Below are 20,227 nucleotides of genomic sequence, written 5' to 3' on the forward strand. Positions count from 1 at the left end.
TACTTCATGTAAGTAGTTACAAAATGTTTTATTTTGTGTCTTACGTGAAACAAAACAATAATCAAAAACAAACTTGTGAGTGCGCAGTATGGACTGGAAATCATCTTTAACATTATTCTGTGACCTTTTGTTTAGAATTTTCTATTTGACACCTGCACAGTTTGATTTGCATTATTGTGTTTATGGAGATTTCCTTGGTATGTTTTTTCAATTCATTTGGTTTGGTGAAATGCTTATTGGTGAATTTCTTTAAAAGGTAATGTTTCAAATAAATGTTAAGAGCAGCTACCTATAAATATAGACCAAACATCACCACAAGTTGAAAAATCGATTTCGCACATTTTTTGCCCATAGATTGGCCCAAGCTAGGGGAAAAAAACGGACCATAGTTAGTTTCTGCCAATACAGGTTTTTCTGGAAGAAATTTGGGAAAAATGATATGGTTTTGTCCTGATTGGGCTCAAAATCTACTTCTGGTTTTGCTGAATTTTCTGAATATTTGATTGCATCCCACACCACACAACAACTACTTGAAAATCTGTCATTGATTTCTATATTCAGCTCAGGTCTTCATAGTACGACTGAATGAAAAGTAAAATAAATCAAAGTTAGTTTTGAGCCCGAAACAAGCTCGAACAGACACGCAAAATTTTACAATTTGTGGCAAACAAATTTATAGCACTAAAATATTGCCATATTTTTCTATGGGCTTTGACCTTAAATGCTATAAAAGCACTAAATAAACCTTGAGTTTAAATTAAAGATTATTAAGACATCCAGGGTGTAAGTATCATGGCAAGTATTCAATTTAAATTGAACAAATACAGTGTTGGATGGTTTGCTTTTCCAAGTTATGTACATAAGTTTGATACGTGTCCACGAATATTTGGTTTTTAATAGCTGAAATACTCTGTAATATTATGTTTAAACCAAGAAATTAACAGGTATATTTTTGTAAGTCTTAAATCCACCTTTTTTGGTGACCAGTTAGTTTTAGCTGATTGATTAATTAAATAATATATTTTAAAAGCAGTAATTTTTCATGGAAACAGTCGATCTTCTGTGACCAATTGAGGAGAAGAAAACAAGACGGATGTTTGCTGTTCATTTAAGGATATGTTCCTTTGGGGTCATATTGATCACGACCAGTGATCCAAATCACTCGGATCAGGGTGCATCAAGGACAAGAGCGGATTCAATGGTTTCTTTGATGTACCGTGATCTGAGTGATCCAGATATCCCCAAAGGAAAAGTCATTATTTTTCATTATTTTTTCCACATACGACATTTTTAAAGATTCCTTTGAGCAGGTTGTCGGAAACGAATATTTATTTGAGAGTGACTATACCTGCGTCACACAGAGTTACTTTTTTATTTTCAAACAGGTGGATGTATAGTCACCCGGGGAAAGTGTTTTTACGGTATTTTAGTTATAACCCATAGAAAAATGTGGTGATGTTTTAATGCAATAATTCACCTTCAGCACATCGTAAAATTTTGCGTGTCTGTTTGATCTCATTTGAAGCTCAGAACTAACTTCAATTTGTTTTATTTTTCACTCAGTCATACCATGAAGACCTGAGCTGAATATAAAATCCATTGAAAGATTCTCAAGCAGCTGTTGTGCAGAGCATGAAGCAATCAAATATTGAGAAAATTCCCCAAACCCGGAAGTAGATTTTGAGCCCAAACTGGGCGAAATTGTTTTCCGCATATTTCTACCAAAGAAAGCTCTATTAGCCAAAACTAACTATGTTTCATTACCGTTCTTACTAGGACCTGTCTATGGGCAAAATACAAACGAAATCAATTTTTCAGCTTCTTCCATTGATAGGCAGTTTTGGTCAATTTTTATAGGCAGTCACTCGTAAGTGTAAACAGCATTGGAGGAGTCAACTCTTTCAGTTTTGGAGGTTTTTACCTTCTTAATGGTATACTACAGTATTTGGTTCATGTTTGTATTAAGTATTTCTGACTGCAACAGTTTTTCATTACAAAGTTATTTGTAAGTTATGACCATGCAAGGTTGAAAATAATGCATTTTCAGTCAACATCATGGTATGTCAACTATGCTAATTGCAGGCGTATTTAATTTTTGTGTGCAAGTCAGAGCCTCGGGCTGTGGTGACCTCATTGACAGCTTGCTCAAGGAGGTAGCTGATTTTGTTAATTTTTTCACACGAAAAATTAAAACAGCAACTTAAAACTGTATTGAATCTGAGCATGATGGATTGCTTAAGTAAATTTAAATTGAGTTTGTAAGTTACTCAAGCAAACGATTTATTAGTAAGCAATATTGACACATACCACAACATTGCTAAGTGATACAGGAAAGAACAACTTGGTTTGATTTAACAATTATAAGTCAAGAGAAAATAGCAGACAAGAAACCAATCTTTGCAGCTGTCTTGCAGTGCAGTCTTTAGGCCTCAGGTGCTTGATAAATGTTATTTTTATATGGTTAGCTCTGTGAGTGGGCAAGATGAATCAACCCTGTGCTTTGATTCACGACCCAAGTGGGCAAGGTGGGCTATCTTGCCTGCTCAGGCTACCAGCTGTGTCCCGCAAGAACAATTTTCCCAAAAGCCTTAAAATAAATCCGTTATTGACCAAGCTTGGTTGGTCAAGATGGCTAGATATTGGGCTCAACCTTTTTGGCGAGTTTATGGACCGTGACTCCATCTCTGTCCATAAACATGCAAAAAATGAACTTGGCCAACATCCAGCCATCTTGACCAAACAAGCTTGGCAATAACTAATATTTGTTGTTTTTGTTGTTGTTATTATTAATAGTATTTGTTCCGAGTGGAGTGCAATTCAGGGAGTAATTGTGCAAGTAATTTCATAATTGGATGAGCATGCAGAACAGGGCTGATTTGAAATTACAAGTGTGATTAGTTGCTGAATGGTATGACATAATGGCCAATTATTAACTAACTGTACCAATAACAAATTTCAAGATTAAAAGATGTTAAGAACGTTTGAGCAAAAAAGTCAGTAGTATTTTCTATAAGTTTTTCAAACACTGGAGAAGCAATACGAGGGAAGCCATTAAAGCAGACTTAATTTACAGGTGAATGCTGTAGTTTTTCAATAGTAGGTATTCGATTACAAAAAGTTGCGATTTGACACCCACGTGATCGTGGAGTGATTGTGTTACAAATAGGCACACAGGGAACCAATTGTGCTCAAAAATTTTGGTATAGATAGAATTATAAGTATTTTTATTGCTTTTTCTATGTACAGTATCAAGGGAGAATTACTCCTGGAACTTCTCCTTCCATTAGAGTTATCTAAATGGTGTGTTTCTCTCCCTGCAGCTTACATTTGATTTTAAAATCACCATTACATCTCAGAGTGCTGTCCTGTTCTGTTTGATTCTTTCCCTCAAATAGTCCCTTAACCTTGGATTTATTATGCCAATGAAGGAGATTAACTGTGGCTTTTCTTTAGGTGATCAGTGTTAAGGACAATGACAGCTTATCTTCCTTGTTGTCAGTGGAGCTGAAAGCAGACTTACTCTTGATGTTATCAGATGTGCAAGGTATTTACAGTGGCCCTCCAGACCTCCCAGAGTCTCGTCTTCTAGACACATTCAGACCAACTGATGTTAGCAATATTGAATTTGGAGAGAAGTCCCGCGTTGGTCGTGGAGGCATGGAGTCTAAAGTGAAGGTGTGTAACTAGTTATAATTGCCAATGAGTCATACTGTATGAAACCAAGTTGCTTGCAGGGCTGATGAGTTAAAGAATGTGGTAAATTTGCATAGATTTTAGTGAGTAGTTAAGTAAGTAAAGAAGTAATTAGGTAAGTAAGTAAGTAAGATAGTCTGTGGTTTTCCCACGCACTTCAACATGATATGTTGATGTAGATATGTTGGTGAGTAGCCGCAGTGTTTTCCCAGTTTTCTATCTTTCTTTCTTATATAACTAGGTGCAGCTTTCACTGAATGTTGCCAAAGTATTGTTCTCAAAGAATCTTGTAGGATTTTGAGTGGGTTTCTGAAAGGTTTTGATTGGAAATACATTATTATTATGGGCCTTGAAAGCATCCATTGAGCAAATGAATGCACATCCGCAAATGGATGTTTATTTCATTTTCTTATACTACCCAGAACTTGATGAAATGTTTATAAATACTTTATAAATACTTGTTTCAATTACAGAGGGAAATTGAAATATTCACCTTAAGTTAGGGCTCCTCGGTATGATTCTAAAACACTCTGCTGGCAAAAAGCCATCTGAACCACGTCAATAAGACTGTGCACGTAATTTCTTCATATGGAAATTCTGGATCTTTATTAAATACTGACAGATGAGAGATGTTTGCTTTACAATTGTAACGAAATTGATGTAGTGTTTGCACGAGCTAAGGTGAGTGTGCTAAGATTTAGAACCGTTATATTTAAATGTAATGCCAGCGCAAGTTCTAAGATGAAGAGACGGTTATATGGCGAGTACTGAATGCGTAATGGACTCGTAATGTGGGGTATATAGGAGACTCACATTGTGTAGTTGATTTGTTTGTGAGAGTAGACTTGCCATGTACGAGTAAGCTGTATGTTAGGAGTCGATTCATTAAACCGTTGGCCATTGGACTATTGGAGTGGAAGTTGTTGTCATGCATGTGCATTACTTTTGGTGTCAAAAGTGGGATGAATCATGACCAAAGTCAGCTGAAGTTTAGGTGAGATCGTTTTTTGTGGTGTAGATACTTGTCCTGTGAACGGCTGTTGTTTGTTGATGTAGTAAAGCTGCACGACAAGACATTTTGACCTGTAGTGGCATGCTGGTTGCTATGAAGCACTTTATGTGATAGTTGCTCAAGTGCTCCGAGAAGGATGCTGTGAAACAACTCCACTTATTAACACTATCTGGAAAGAACAACGTGTACCAGAGGACTGGAAGAAGTCACTTATAGTGAAAGTGCCAAAGAAGGGTGACATCACTCAGTGATAACTACCGTGGTATATCCCTACTCTCCTACCAAGCAAAATCTTATGCAGGGTCCTCATTGACAGATTGAAGAGTGGCATGGACAAGTTGATTTGCAGGAGCAGGCAGGATTTCGATCTGGAAGGGGAACTTCTGAGCAAATCTTTGCACTTCAGAACATCCTTGAGCAGTGCCAGGAATGGCAAGCACCAGTGTACATTAACTTTGCTGACTTTTCGAAGGCTTTCGACTGCATCATCAGAGAGAGACTTTGGGACATTATGGGGCAGTATGGCATCCCTAAGGTCTTTATCAGGACTTTTAAAGCGCTATATCATCAGAGTTCAAGCTGCATCACAGAAGGTGGAAGGTATTCTAGCTGGTTCGAAGTGAAGAGTGGTGAGCGGCAAGGGTGTGTGTTATCTGGCTTCATCTTTGTCTTGATCATGGACTGGGTCATGAGGCACACAAATGATAAGAGACGTGGCTTGAGATGGAAACTCACATTAGTCCCAGAAGACCTGGACTATGCTGATGGTGTTGCTCTAATCTCAAGCAGATTTGCTGATCTCCAGCAGAAGACCGATAGGCTAGCAGCCACTGCCGGCATTGTTGGGCTTAAGATCAACACATGCAAAACAAAGATGCTTAGGATGAACCACAGATGTACAGACTACATCAGGATAGAAGGAGAAGAGGTGGAAGATGTGGAATCCTTCGTGTACCTAGGTTCAGTACTTGACAAACTTGGCAGCACAGAAGCAGACATCAAGAGGCGACAAGCACTAGCAAGAACGGCATTCGCCAGACTTCAGAACATCTGGAGGTCAGTCAGATTCAGCCAGAAGAAGTTGCGCATCTTGAACTTGAACATCCTGTCCGTGCTGTTGTATGGAGCCGAAATGTGGAGGGTGATAGCAACTGATGTCAACAAACTGGATGTGTTTCAGGGCACATACCTGAGGAGAGTGCTGAGGAGATTCTGGCCCAACCATCTGAGCAACAAAGAGCTGTACAAAGCCACAGGGAGTACACCGGTGTCAGTCAAGATGGCAATGGTTAGGGTATGTATTGAGGAAAAGTCCTGACAACATCTTGAGGACTGCATTGATGTGGGCACCTGAAGGGAAGAGGAGACTAGGTCGACCGAGAGAGACATGGAGAAGAACTGTGGAGAAGAAAAGGAACAAGCTCAGATGGCATACATGGGCAGCTACTGCTGCATCGGCCTCAGACCGGGATGGATCACGTGATCTTCTGGCCGGCCTCAAGAGTCCTCATGGGCCCGATGAGGACCCTTTGTTTATTGGTTGCCATAGTTAGTTGTGGTTACCGTTAGTTGCTGGGGTGGTCCAGGTGACCATTAAAGTTTAGTTTAGTAGCGTTCTTTGAACATTGAGCTCCTTCAGGATGGCAGCAGCTGATCAGAGTTATTGTGAAGTTCGTTGGATGCAGAAGAAAATCATTGTGGAGAATTCCATGTGGAACAGGATGTTGTGCAGAATTCAGCAACTTGAAATGAAAATGGTTGCTATTCCATCGGTCAAGAATCACCAGCTTCGTTTATGTCAACTCTCCAGGAATTGGGCAGCAGAATTTTGAGTACCAGTGAAGAAATGGAGTGACGAAAGGCTAACAGATTTAAGGAACGAACCGACTGGCTCAACCCTTTGGTCTTTGCAATGCTCTGGCACTATTTAAGAGGTTGATGGATAGGGTACACTTGTGGGCTTATCTTGGCAAGTACTGCTGATTTTCCTGGACGATGCCATTGTGCACGCTAAGTCATTTGAAGAAGTCTTGAGGTGCCTATGAGTCATTTTTGAACAGTTAAGATCTGCTTACCTAATGCTCAGCCCAAAGAAATGTGTTTTGTTCCAGAGGAAGGTTACTTTTTCTGGGCCATGTCGTGAGCCATATCGTGAGCCATATTGTGAGTGCAGATGGAGTGCGTACTGACCAGAGTAAAACAGAGGCTGTCATTGCTTTGCCAGTTCCATGCTCAGTTGCAGAAGCTAGGAGTTTCCTTGGCCTGATGTCCTGTTGTCTCTGTTTCATCTATGAACATGTCTGAATTTCTCAGCCACTACACAAGTTGACTGAAAGTTGAAAGAAATTCCTATGGACGGAGGCCTGTGATAAGGCTTTCTGCACTTTAAAGGAGAATCTTACCTCAATTTCAATCCAGACATATCCAACCCTTGATTACATGTTTATCCTGGACAAAGACACAAGTGGCGTGACAATTGGAGCTGTCCTTTTAAAAGTTCAAAATGGCACTAAAAAGTTATTGCATACTTAAGTAGAACATTGAGAATAGCAGAAAGCAATTATTGTGTTGAAGAAAGCCGCAGAAAAAATTTCAAGCCCCACTACAAGTTTACAATGTGGAGGCACCCCTTGAGAGGTTTGCTATTGATGTATTGGGACCTCTACCAGAAGCCGAACAAGGAAATCAGCACATTTTGGTGGCTATGGACTATTTCTCGAAATGGGTGGAGGTGCTTGCCATGCCTGAACAATCCGCAGTGACTGTGACACATTTCTTGGTCACTGAGGTTATTTCCAGGTTTGGTGTTCACTGACTAAGGACGTAACTTTGAATCAGCACTTTTTAACCCATTGATGCCTGTGCCGCTCATAACCACCCCTGCGAAAGACTCCTCCATTTCCCTGTGCCGTCCATAACTGCCTGAAAAAAAGCATGTGGGGACAATTGACTTTCCTACCCTTGCTGAAGATTTTTGGTTCTACTATTGTTCTATTGTTCTTGAGGACAAATAAACCAATCAGAATGGACTTTCTGAGCATATTTTTAGAGGACTTTAGGGGCCTAGAAAGACGGTTTTTCTTCTTAAAATTGTGCGCTCGAAAAGTGCAGGTAATCATGGCACGTTGTGGGCCAAATCTAAAAACTTCCAAGGTCTTGTTTTCATTCCTAACATGGATAAATTGCTAATTTGGGCTTTAAAATAGAAAGGAAAAATACAAATTAATGTTTAGATGGCCTCAGTATGGAGGATAAAGGAGTACAGAGTCCTCAAAACTTTCTGGGGAAGAAGTTTTTCTTCCTACAACTGGTGCGGAAACATGAAGATCGGAGCGCTTTCAAGTAAGTTTTGACAAAAGATCGCAGATTTAAAGCAGCTTTTCGGACTTAAGAAACAAGAATGGTAATGTACATTATTACTTTGAAGTACAATTCAACTTTTGGAACGATTAGGAAAGCCACGGGCGTTAAAATGACTGCAAAAGCGGTCAGCAAAAACTCAAGCTTTCACGTTAACGTGAAGAATAATTTGAACATGTGGTTCGTGCAGCGAAGCACGTCTGCGAAATTTTGAACAATTTTTTGCTTTGAAATAGGTTTCTTTGCCTCAGCTTGAATGAAAATTTATTGTTATTGAACTTCCTTTGGCATTTATTTCATTTGGTTCCCTGTATTTGGGAATTTTAGGTTTTAAAAGTGAACAGTAATTTGCACGCTGGATTTCTGCATATTTAATTTACGGCGACCTCCAGGCGCTTTGTTTATTTAGTTTATTTGCTTCGTTCAAATATTTTTTGGAATCTTATTCAGCTACTACAGAACCGCTGAGAAAAGAACTAAATGGCCACTAATTAACACAGTTGAAATTCGACTGATCTCAAAATAATTCGCTTGGTTTTGCCGTCTTTTTGATTTACGGCTTTCATCTTTCTTCCGCAGCGTTGTAATATTTTTGTTATCCATTCGAAAAAAATCTTCATCCTTTCGTATGGCTGAGGTCATCCATTTGAATATGAAAATCATGGTTCAAGAAATAAATACTTTGAACAGATGTTATAACTGCTCATGTTATGCTGTGTTACAATTGCTTCAAGCAGATTGTCAAGGAAACTTTAAACGATAGCAATTAAACCCGCACAATGCTAAAGCTCGCTTACAATTTTAACCTTAAGGTATCATGGTAAGTGGATTTTCATGAAAAAAGCGAAGAACCTTTTTTAGGCTGTTCAAATTGAGAAGACAGAGATAAACATTTTGCAAAAAGAATTGGGGAAAAGGCTTTTTTACCTTTAAGATAAAGAAAGAAACTATTTTTGAATATCATTAACCCCTTTCGGAGAATTGACACCTCTAATTAAAAATCATCACCAGTTGTCACATGCAATGCGAATTGCGGTGTGATGTTTCATTTGTGCATGCGAACTGTTCTCGATCTGGTTGTTTCATTGTAAGTTAGCTTTCATTCTTGTCAAATTTTCTTTATGTCAGGACGAAAACGCAAGAAAAGTTCTTGCCCATTTTCATTTTCGAAGAAGCCAAAGAGGCGAAAATCTGATGGAACCCACGGGTTCAGCATCGAACAAGATCTCTGGCTCTGAGCGACCATGGGTTGCACTGTAACCAAGAAGAATGGCTGAAGGAACTCGAGGACACTAGTCCCGCCAATGAAGCTAAAGGACAAAATACAACTAGTGCTAGTCGCACGAAATTGCTTGAGAGCGGACGCAATTCCAAAACTTCCACGAGAGAGTCAAGCGCAGATGTAGATGTAGACAATGTAGACCTCGAGATTTCCTCTTTTTGGCTTCACGAGGGATGGTTTCAAAAAATGTCTGGAGAACGAAGAAGCCTAAACTTAAGCAGCATAATACCAATGCCGCCGACGAAATCTTTTAAGTAAAAGAAATCACGGCAGTTTAACTTGAAGTTTGCCGCTTCTCGGACGATTTCACTGCGATGGGTTTCCGCGCCAGAATTGTAGTCGTCTGTTTATTTCAAGTTGTCATAACCCACTGTTGTTGTAAACTGACCCATGCCGACATCTGTCAGTGCAGAGGGGATTTTTAACACCTAATCAAACCAATTTCATACAAGGTTTTTCGTCTTTTTCTTGATAAAATAAAACTGCATATCAGGATGAAAATTTTATTTCGTTTACATGCGTCTTCCAATGGATTTGGCTGAAAATCGGCAGGTATGTTCCAGGATACCTCCTTCGAAAAAGGGTGTCGGGCTTTGTTTAATTTTGCTTCTGTTTCAAAGTTTAATGGCCTCTTTAGTAGAAGGAAATGTCCACACTGAAAATATTAAAGTTTAGGAGGGTGTAGAAAAAAAAACAAACCACATCTGGCAAATCACAGACATCTTTTTTGAGGGTGATGTGTGAGAAAACATTTCCGATATAAATCGCGCTGCTCCAACAATTCACATGGGGAAGTGAACAAGTTTAAGCGAAGCAGTGTTTCTGGGTATTTCTTTTAATATCACTGCGACTGTAACTTTTTAGAAAATTTCAAAGATATGATTGTATTCTAATACTATTAAGCTTTCAGAAAATGTATAGGTTCTTTCAAATTGCCGGCGAAGAGCACGATTTCCAGACGCTGTCAATCCACCTACCATGATGCCTTAACAGTGAAAAAAAGTTATTTTGGAAAAGAGACAAAATGTTTTCTTTCCGAATTTATGTTTGATGGGACTACCAATGTTGACAAAGGAAATTAAGCAATAGCCACTGTGACAGGTAACGCAACAGAATAGCAACAGCGAATCTATATCAATCATTAGGACAGAACGTCACGTTGTCGTGGGAACTACATAATAGTTATTTTGCATATTACTTCTAAAAGGTATTCCATAATTCTCATAATTCTCAAACTCGTAAGACCTTCAACATGATGGATTGCGATTTTTTGGAATTAGTCGACAGTGGGGAGATCATAGCAAAGGTTAAGAGGTTTTTAGAAGATGGCTGTAGGTGTTTTCGCTTTCCTCCAACAAGCAGAAAGATAAAGCCTGGAGATTCATAAGGGAAAGATAAATTCTAAGTGTCGTACTAGCAAGCATTCAATCAGAGACATTTATGGTGAATACCCATCCTAAATAGCTTTCTTTTGTTTGTTTGTTTTTTAATCACAACCCTTAATTGCTTTCATTAAATTTCAGTTTTAGGAATATGTTGAAAAATACGTTGAAAAATAGCTTAGTAATTGTAATAGCTTTTAGGTCATTCAGGCAGTAACTTTTTCACAGACACTTAATTTAGTTCAAATGGGCAATGTAAACTGCAGGTTTTGTTGATCATTAAATAATTGTAGTTGTTGAAGCACAGTGATCCGTGTCTTTGGAAAGTTTAGCCATGCATAGACAAAATCTCCAAAGAAGTGAAAACTCCTAAAAGTTTCGCACTTAAATTATTTGACACGATTTAAACGCTTTCTTCTAGAAATTTCAGTGAAAATAACACTAACTCCCCCCGTGTTCGCATTTTCAGTACAGAGGAAAATAACCTACATGTATTCCAGACATTCAGTTGATTCGGGCACAGCGGGAATAACAGCAAGCAAAGAACCAGGGGAGAAGCGTGGCAAGAGCATGTGCCTCTCCCCTATTTTTTTGCTCACTGTTTTTTGCGCTGCACCCCAACTAACTGAACAAAACAAACTTTGAAAACTTGAAATTCAGACTCTAAAGGGCCATTGCAAAAGATGTTCTTTCTTTCTCTTTGGAATACTCAAATCTGGAATGTTACAATGAATCAAATTGATTGATGAGGTATTTCCAAAAGACAGACAGGACATAATATTGAAATAAACTTGGTGCTCTGCTCTGAGAAGAGATGTTGAAACAAGACAATGTTATTGTATTTTATCGAGTTCTCTCAAAGTGCGCTTGATCTTTATAACAAAACTTGCGTTACAGGTCACTTGTAACGGGTCAACGATTGGTATGCAAATTTATGCCCATTTGCGAAGAGAAAGATTCGGGTCCGTGATGGATAACAATTATTGCCAATTCTATTCTGTCAAAAGATTTTTGTGTCCATTTCTAAGTTTTGTCAAGTTTTGAAAGCAGAAATAAAGAAGTGTGTAATAAGAATTGCAGCTGTAAAACTGTGAAAGGGGAGCGAAAACACATCCTGAGCTGTTTATAACCATTCATTCAATATCAGCCCTTTTCTTTGGCCTTTCGAACGCCTGGAATCATACGTTCCAAATGTTTCTTTAGCAGTTTGAACGCCCGGTGTCACCCATTCAAAATTTTTTGTTAGCCATTCGAATGGCGGCATCATCCATTCTAAATTTTTCATCAACCATTCAAATGGCTGGCATCATCTGTTGAAGATTTTTCATTAGCCGTTTGAATGGCTGGCATCATCTGTTTGAAATTTTTCGTTAGCCATTTGTACATGCTGGCATCACCCGTTCGAAATATTTCGTTTGCCATTCAAACGGCTGGCGTTATCCGTTTGAAATTTTTCCTGTGCCATTCAAATGGCTCGCATCATTCGTTTGAAATTTTTCCAGTGCTGTTCAAACATTTACAGCATCTGTTCAAAATTTTAACCTGGCTGTTTGAACGGTATTTGAAACCGTTTTCAATGGCTGGAACATCCAGTTGTCATCTGTTTGTTAAGCGTTCGCCAGCCGTTCATTTTGACCGTTAAACAGATATCCATTAGTGACGTTTTTGCATGAGAGGTCACATTTGTTTTATAGTGTGTAATTAACACTGAAATATTGTAAACAGGCCTTTGTTTCCAATAATCTTATACTGTAATAATTGTAACGTCTTAAGTTCTTGTTTAAAAAAAATAGCAATTTTCCATGCAGTGTTAAATTATGTGGTGTGCAATGGTCATGTATTATTACAGCGTATATGTGACCCTATTTTGGAAAAAGTGGTTAAAGGTGAAAAGAGAAAAACGCGTTTATTCACATTTCAGACCAAAACGCATTTAAACACCGTTTAAATGGGCTAAAAAAACGTTTAAACCCGTTTACAAAATGTTTTAACGCGTTTTTCCTTAGGCGAATGTTTCCTTTAAATGAGCGTTTAAACGCAATAATGTATTTAACAGTAAAGCTGTTATGACAGATTATTCAGCATTATCGTTCCCACGCCTTTTGAAATCATGGCGCTATTAGAATTATTATGCCAAGCTGGTTTACTGGATGGTATGTAAAACTTATTTTCGCCATCATTCTCAGTCAAAGTGGAAACTTATTGTTTTGGTGAAAATACGAAATAATGATATGAACGCTTCTTCATATTGTACTAAAAATGTAACGTAACTTATGGTCTATACAGTGAGCCAAATGCATGAGTCTTCCGCGGCAATACACAATACACTTCACATTACCATTTCCGAGAATACGCCAACGTAACTTCATCCAATTTACGAAAAGAAATGTGTTGCTAATTTTCTTGTCGAAAATATTTGCACGTAGGTACAATCTGCTACAATTCTGCAGCACACGGGAACGAGTGTGACTTTCATTTTGCGATATCACAGGGAACCTCTGCTTTAATTAGCCTGTTCATATTTATGGCATAACACTAAATGATTTCCCTGTGTGTTTGTGTCTTTCTTTGGTTGTCTTGTGAAGTATTTGCATCACGCGGAGACGGCCGTTTCTCCGTGTGATCGATTCAATTCATGCGCGGCGACAGATGAGTGTCTCGAGTTTCAAGTATTAACTACATTTCAATCTTCTCCCCTGTTAAACAGAGGGCCGAAACTGTAATCCACAGCATAATGTTCGTAATGCAAAGGAGAACCACAGTTTTTTCTATTTGAAAGAAGTTTACCATTTCATGTAGCGTTGCAAGCTGTCAGCACACGAAAACAAACTCTGTATCCATCAAGGTTGATTTGGATCGGCTACCCGTGTTACATTGCAATGCTGTCTCTCAGTTACTGTGTTGTTCTGTTGCTCCAAGCAGACTCAACAGATTGAATAATTTGTCATACTAATCGACTAGCCAATGAAATTTGCCTGTTCCCACGGTTAATATCTCACATAAGAAGAATGTGTCTTCGCGTTTGCGAGCGGCATGAAATAAACGCCCAGGAAATTGCCAGTTGTTTCGGCACGGTCATCGAAGACGGTTGTAAACAGGGTGGCTAAATCACGTTTCACGAAAATTAGAAAGTCCCTTTCACAAATCATGGAAAATAAAAATACGCATTTCATGTACCACGAAAAAAGTTTCTCCTATATTCACGAAATTATTCTCGCTTAAGCTTCTCACAGAAGATGTAATAAAAGCCGGGATTAATTCAATTATCGCCCCAATTCTCCCCGTCCATTCTTTTTCGTTCAGTTGCCAATGGCTTTTACTCAAAAATGTGCAGTTTTAGGTGGTTGCATCCCGCAAAAGAATTGTGGAAAACTTCGGCGTGAATTGAGAAACTTGCATTTTCCCCTCGAAAAATGGGCGATTGTTGAGACAGAAATCGGGTTCGTGATCGTTCGCACGCACTCTCGATACGTTCGCGTCAAATTACAGTGCACATGTACATTTACGCGACGAAGGCGAAGTCTGCCCGTTACAAATGTTTGCTGCATATATACATATATACCTCTCTTTTTGGATAACTGAGATGAAAAGGACTCATCTTAAGTGGTGTGTTTACAAAATAGAATCAAGGAATTTGCAACCTTAGCCTAAAACACGTTTGTTATTGCTTATCTCTTTCTTTAGCTTTTCCTTCATTTAAAAATCTTGACGAGAATGAGCTTGTAATGTCTTTTTCAATTGCAACCAACGTCTCAAATGCAGATCAAATTTGTCAAACACAAACACGAACCATATGTAGTTGCAAATCTGTTCACTTTGTTCCAGCCACAATCGAGAAAAATTTAATTTAATCGGAAACATCGCTCGTCACAATCCAACACAACAATACCTCTAATTTATGAGCAAATTTCATTCGAAAAAAGCTTCGTAAACTAACCACAACATAATTATTGGAGTATTAAACAGAGAAAATTTTGCACTGGTGTTTAAACGCGCAGAAATAGTGTTTAAACGCGCAGAAATATTGTTTAAACATGTATCCAAAGCGTTTAAATGAGTTTAAACACTTTCGTTTTAAGGCGTTTAAACGCCATTTTGACAATTCACCTTTAACCACCTTTTCCAAAATAGGGTCACATATATATGCATGATTCAATGTCAAAGCTAATACAGTAGCATTAAAAAGGTGTTGAATTCTTTTCTGAAATATGCTAAAGTTATCAAGAGGCTCCAAGTAGCCTATACTCATGCGCAAGAGAATACAAGTCATATAAAATAGATAGGCAATTCATACATAGTCAGACGAGCAATTTGAAAACGTTTGCCATCTGACAACTAGAAATAATATGGGAGAAGTGCTAATTTGAAAAAAGTGCACCATAGATCTCAGATATAGATAATTAAGATGCAGGAGAGAAGATAAATGCTGTAATGCAATATGCCAACTTTATTACAAGGATATCGTCAGGAGAATAACAAAGCAAGCCGAGTCAAAAAATTATAGATAGAGAATTGACAAATGATCGGAATTGCAAATTGGATGAAATATCTTTTTTTCATAGCAATTCTGAACTAAATCTCTTTAGGCATTTTTTGTTCAAGTGTTAGACTTGTTTATGTTGGTTGTTAGGAATATATTCTAGTACTGGGCCATTGTAACAAATATCAACTTTGCCTTATTTTTGTTATATTTAATCTGATTTTAAAGTTTACTTGAAACTTGGTAAAGTAACAGTACTCCTCAGTAGGTACCTTGTGTTTTTTGTAAGTTATATCATGCAATGCCATATTTCCGAGAATTAAAATATTATTATATATATCCTTACACATGTTGCGAAAAATGTAATAGGTTTCAATAATTGATACGAAATACAAGGTGTACTAGACTAATGAAGAAGCAGAAAAAGAAAAAGGAAAAAAAATTGAACACACAAGTGTTTTATTACCTGACATTGTTCATCACGTTCTTCTTGACTCGAGCAATTTCAGTTTTTAATGGACACAAACCTTGTACCAGAATAACTTTAAGTATATTACAGTCGTTTTTGCATTTTCTAAAAGATAAAGATATAAACAGAAGCACAAAGAGGAAGAGGAAGGAGAGGACCATCTTTGACATCAAGAAGCTTCGTGATCCCTGTGTCAAAGAGGTATTTTGGCTGGAAGTGAGCAACCAATTCCAGGTGTTGGGGACGGATGACGTAGATGATATCAAAGAGATGTGGGATCAATTCAAGGAGGTCTACAGCAAGAGTGCCAAGAAGGTGCTAGGAGAGAAGAGGAGAGTGAAGAGTGACTGGCTCAGTGGGAAGACCTACAAGAAGATTGAAGAGAGACGAGGGTTAAAGGCAAAGATAGGATGTACATGGTCTGCCCACATGAAGGAGAGAGCCGCTGCTGTACATGCAGTGAAGGACAAGGAGGTGAAAGCCAGTGCCAGGGCAGACAAGCGGAGATGGCTGAACGACTTAGCAGAGGAAGCTGAGACAGCAGCCAGAAACAACTGCAGTGGTGACCTGTACCAGCTCACTAGAGAGATAGCTGGACAAGGAAGGAATATGACTACCATCAAAGATAAAGAGGGCAAGCGACTTGTAAATGAAGACAAAGTCTTAGAAAGGTGGAGGGAACACTGAGGAAGTTTTGAATGTACAACAACCTGACATACCCCTGCCAGTGATAGATCAAGCACCGGGGGTCATCACAAGCATCGACACTGGCAACATCTCAGTTGCTGAAATTAAGAGAGCGATCCACTGTCTGAAGCATGGCAAGAGTGCAGGGATTGATGGCATCAGTGTTGAGTTGCTCAAGTGCTTTGAGAAGGATGCTGTGAAACAACTCCACTTACTTATTAATGCTATCTGGAAAGAACAATGTGTACCAGAGGACTGGAAGAAGTCACTCATAGTGAAAGTGCCAAAGAAGGGTGACCTCATTCAGTGTGATAACTATCACGGTATATCCCTACTCTCTGTACCAGGCAAAATCCTATGCAGGATCCTCATTGACAGATTGAAGAGTGGGGTGGTCGAGATGATTAGGGAGGAGCAGGCAGGATTTTGATCTAGAAGGGGAACCTCTGAGCAAATCTTTGCTCTTCAGAACATCCTTGAGCAGTGCCAGGAATGGCAAGCACCAGTGTACATAAACTTCGTTGACTTTTGGAAGGCTTTCGACTGCATTATCAGAGAGAGACTTTAGGACATTATGGGGCAGTATGGCATCCCTGAGGTCTTTATCAGGACTTTTAAGGCACTATATCATCAGAGCTCAAGCTGTGTCACGGCGCAGAAGCAGACATCAAGAGGCAACTGGCACTAGCGAGAACTGCATTTACCAGATTTCAGAACATCTGGAGGTCAGTCAGATTCAGCCAGAAGACCAAGTTGCGCATCCTGAACTCGAACGTCATGACCGTGCTGTTGTATGGAGCCGAAATGTGGAGGGTGACAGGAACTGATCTCAACAAACTGGATGTATTTCACTGCACATGCCTGAGGAGAGTGCTGAGGAGATTCTGGCCCAACCATTTGAGCAACAAAGAGCTGTACGAAGCCACAGGGAGTATGCCGGTGTCAGTCCTTATATGAGTGAGAAGTTGGCGATGGTTAGGGCACATATTGAGGAAAAGTCCTGACAACATCTTGAGGACTGCTTTGACGTGGGCACCTGAAGGTAAGAGGAGGCGAGGTCAACAGAGGGAGACATGGAGAAGAACCATGGAGAAGGAAAGGAACAAGCTCAGATGGCATACATGCGCAGCTGCTGCTGCATTGGCCTCAGACCAGGATGGGTGGCATGATCTTCTGTCCGACCTCAAGAGTCCTCATGGGCCCGATGAGGATGAATGAAATATATAAACACTTGTCTGAAATAACACCAAAAACACTTTTTCATAGGAACTCGAGCAAGTAAATTTCAAAGTTCAGAGGAATTGTCAGGTAAAACACGGGTAAAATTTCATCATCAGTTTCATTTCACCAGTACTTTCAAGTGTTTCATACATTACTTCAAAATTTATTTTCTACAGTTGGTGTTGTTAGAAGTGATTTCTTTTGAGAAGATATTTAAAAGAGTCGCACAGAAGTTTCCAATAATCTCGGTAAAAAGTTCTAGTCCACTTGTCACTCGAACTTTTGGTGGATTCCTTCTTAACACCTAAGCTAGTATATAACTATAACTGAACTGAATGACTTTAATCTGCATTTGATAATGGCGACAAGATAACGCCGAAACGTCAAGCTATAGCATTTATTTTTCTTTGAAAACAATTTCTTTGTAACCAAGTGTCTTATGGGATTTGAGGGACAAAGGAAACTCAAAAATTTTGTCCAGAAATCCTCGGAGACATGCTAGAATATTGATATATATTGAATGTGGCCTATTACCTGCCCATTTTGTTGAACACGTCCACTTACACAAACAGGAAGCATTTTTCGACCAAAAGATTAAGTATACAGAGCACGTTCTTAGTAAATGATTCTTCGTAATGTGTCCTTGAATCTCCAAAACCCTAATAAATTTGAGACTTGTCATATTGTCAGATGGCGATCAACATAAACAATGGCTTACCTCTCCAGAAACACTTTCTTGCTGTTCATACATGCTCACATGCCAGTTCAAAATCTTCACAACAAACTAAAGTACTGATAGGTATTTTCGCACCGTATCAAACTGGGGAAAAAGCACAACATTTGCAAAAAAACGGCACCTTCTTAAAGAATCCAATATGGTGGATGGAGCTCCAAAGACCGTGGTAAATGTATGCATGCATAAAACACCAAAACAGAGAAATGGAGCCCAATCCTTAACTCATGCACCATGCTGTGCATGAGTAAATAGAGGCCTCTATTAGCTAATTTTTAATGGTAATAGGACTGAGTGGAGTGCAATTTGGTCTGTAATCATACAAGTGAATAAGAAAACCAAACGACCACGAAGCGGTAGTCTGATTTGTTAATCATGAGTATGATTACAGACAGAATTGGATGACACGATGTCCTGTTACCAATTAATCATAGCCATTATCATATGGCTGTGTCTCACAAGGACTGGGAACTACCAAATTCAGGAATTTGATTGGCTGAAATCGATATTGAAAGTCCCATCTAGACAGGCATTTAGACCAGTAATGTTTTGGGGTGAAAAAGTTGCAAACTAAAAGACAAAAGTATTGACTATTTTATTCTAGCATTATTTATCTATGGAAGTGCCAAAACGCCTGAGAGAAAAGAAAAGTTAAGAGGGTGAGCAGACTTTGGCAGAGTTAAGTTCAGCTCATCGCCGTTCGCAATCAAAATGTCGGCTAGTACAAACCAGTTGCATTAAATGAATTAAACTTTTCTTGTTTGCCATGTAATAAACATCTTATTAACTGAGCTTAGTCGGTCTGTGCGGGAGAATTTTGACCTCGGTCATGTGTACAGACCTAACTGCATTCGGTCTGTAGTCACGACCTCGGTCAAGATTCTTCCATACAGTCCTCCTGCTCAGTTAGTAAGAGCTAATTACAATTTTCCAAAAAAGTAAAAGTTTCATTTGAAAATAGCTTTAATAGTCATTTTCATAGATGACAATTACAAATGAAATTATTATAGAGATAAACCTCCATAATTTTACAGTCACTCATTTGAAGTGGTTACTATAGTGATTGCAATCAATGTTGTGATTGGTGGGTTTTGTTTAAATGACTCACTGGCTCATTTAGCAGTCCAGATACAGGTGTCCAATTAAAGCCAGCTGTCTGATTACACTGGCTGATTACAACTGTGCAGATTAATTAGTGCAGAATACAGCAGTTTATACACCAATCACATTTGAGGAAAGAGTAATTGTTATGATTAAATTTAAAATGTGGGAACTTTGTTTCAGACCAAATAGTCAAATTAGTGTTTTCTTCACTGAAGAGTACACTCTTTCTCTAGCAGGCTGCATTCTTGTGTGGTGCACATATAAAACTTCTTGTGTGCGCAATGTAATGTTTGTTATGTTGGCAAAACAAGCAGACATCTTTCTACTCGCACTCATAAGCCGTTGCCTTCTGATAGGGCCTCTCTCATATTAAGAATGGCTGACTGTTAGGATCGAGAAATGCCGGTCAACGTCCCATTTGACAAATCGCTCATATTTTGCCCAAAGATACCCTTAGGTGACCTAATTCTAAAAATCATATTTAGAGGTTCCAGCGAATTTTTATTTTTCAGAAATTCGCAAAAATTTGAAAGCGCGGTCAAAGTGCGGTTTTTCATGTAATAAAATGACCGAAATAAGGTACGAGGACGAAGCGCTGCTTAAGTCTTAAAATAAACTCAATTGACTTCAAACTTCACACAAAAGTGGAACAACCACTCTAATTTATTCCTCGCTTTAAACTAGTCTCAGATATGTTGATATAGTGGTTTTCCGAACCATTTTAAAAACAGCTATGAAGCGTGTGGAAAATAACGGCAAAATATAGCTCATGTTTAACAGCATAAAAATGCATCTGGTACCTCA

At 38.7% G+C, this 20,227-nt stretch overlaps 1 protein-coding gene and 1 pseudogene across 2 annotated transcripts in view; both read left to right on the forward strand.

The window, feature by feature from the left end:
- The window catches only part of LOC145479968 (delta-1-pyrroline-5-carboxylate synthase-like), a 192,779-nt gene that overhangs the window by 76,568 nt on the left and 95,984 nt on the right, over positions 1-20,227 (forward strand). For both annotated transcript variants that reach the window (XM_081458450.1, XM_081458451.1), the window contains one exon: positions 3,454-3,675. In XM_081458450.1, the coding sequence (XP_081314576.1) occupies positions 3,454-3,675 (222 nt within the window). The remainder of the gene's footprint in view (positions 1-3,453; positions 3,676-20,227) is intronic.
- On the forward strand, positions 13,232-18,446 carry LOC145479997 (uncharacterized; annotated as a pseudogene).

The sequence above is a fragment of the Orbicella franksi genome, chromosome 2 (assembly GCF_964199315.1).
Source record: "Orbicella franksi chromosome 2, jaOrbFran1.1, whole genome shotgun sequence".
Lineage (NCBI taxonomy): Eukaryota > Metazoa > Cnidaria > Anthozoa > Scleractinia > Merulinidae > Orbicella > Orbicella franksi.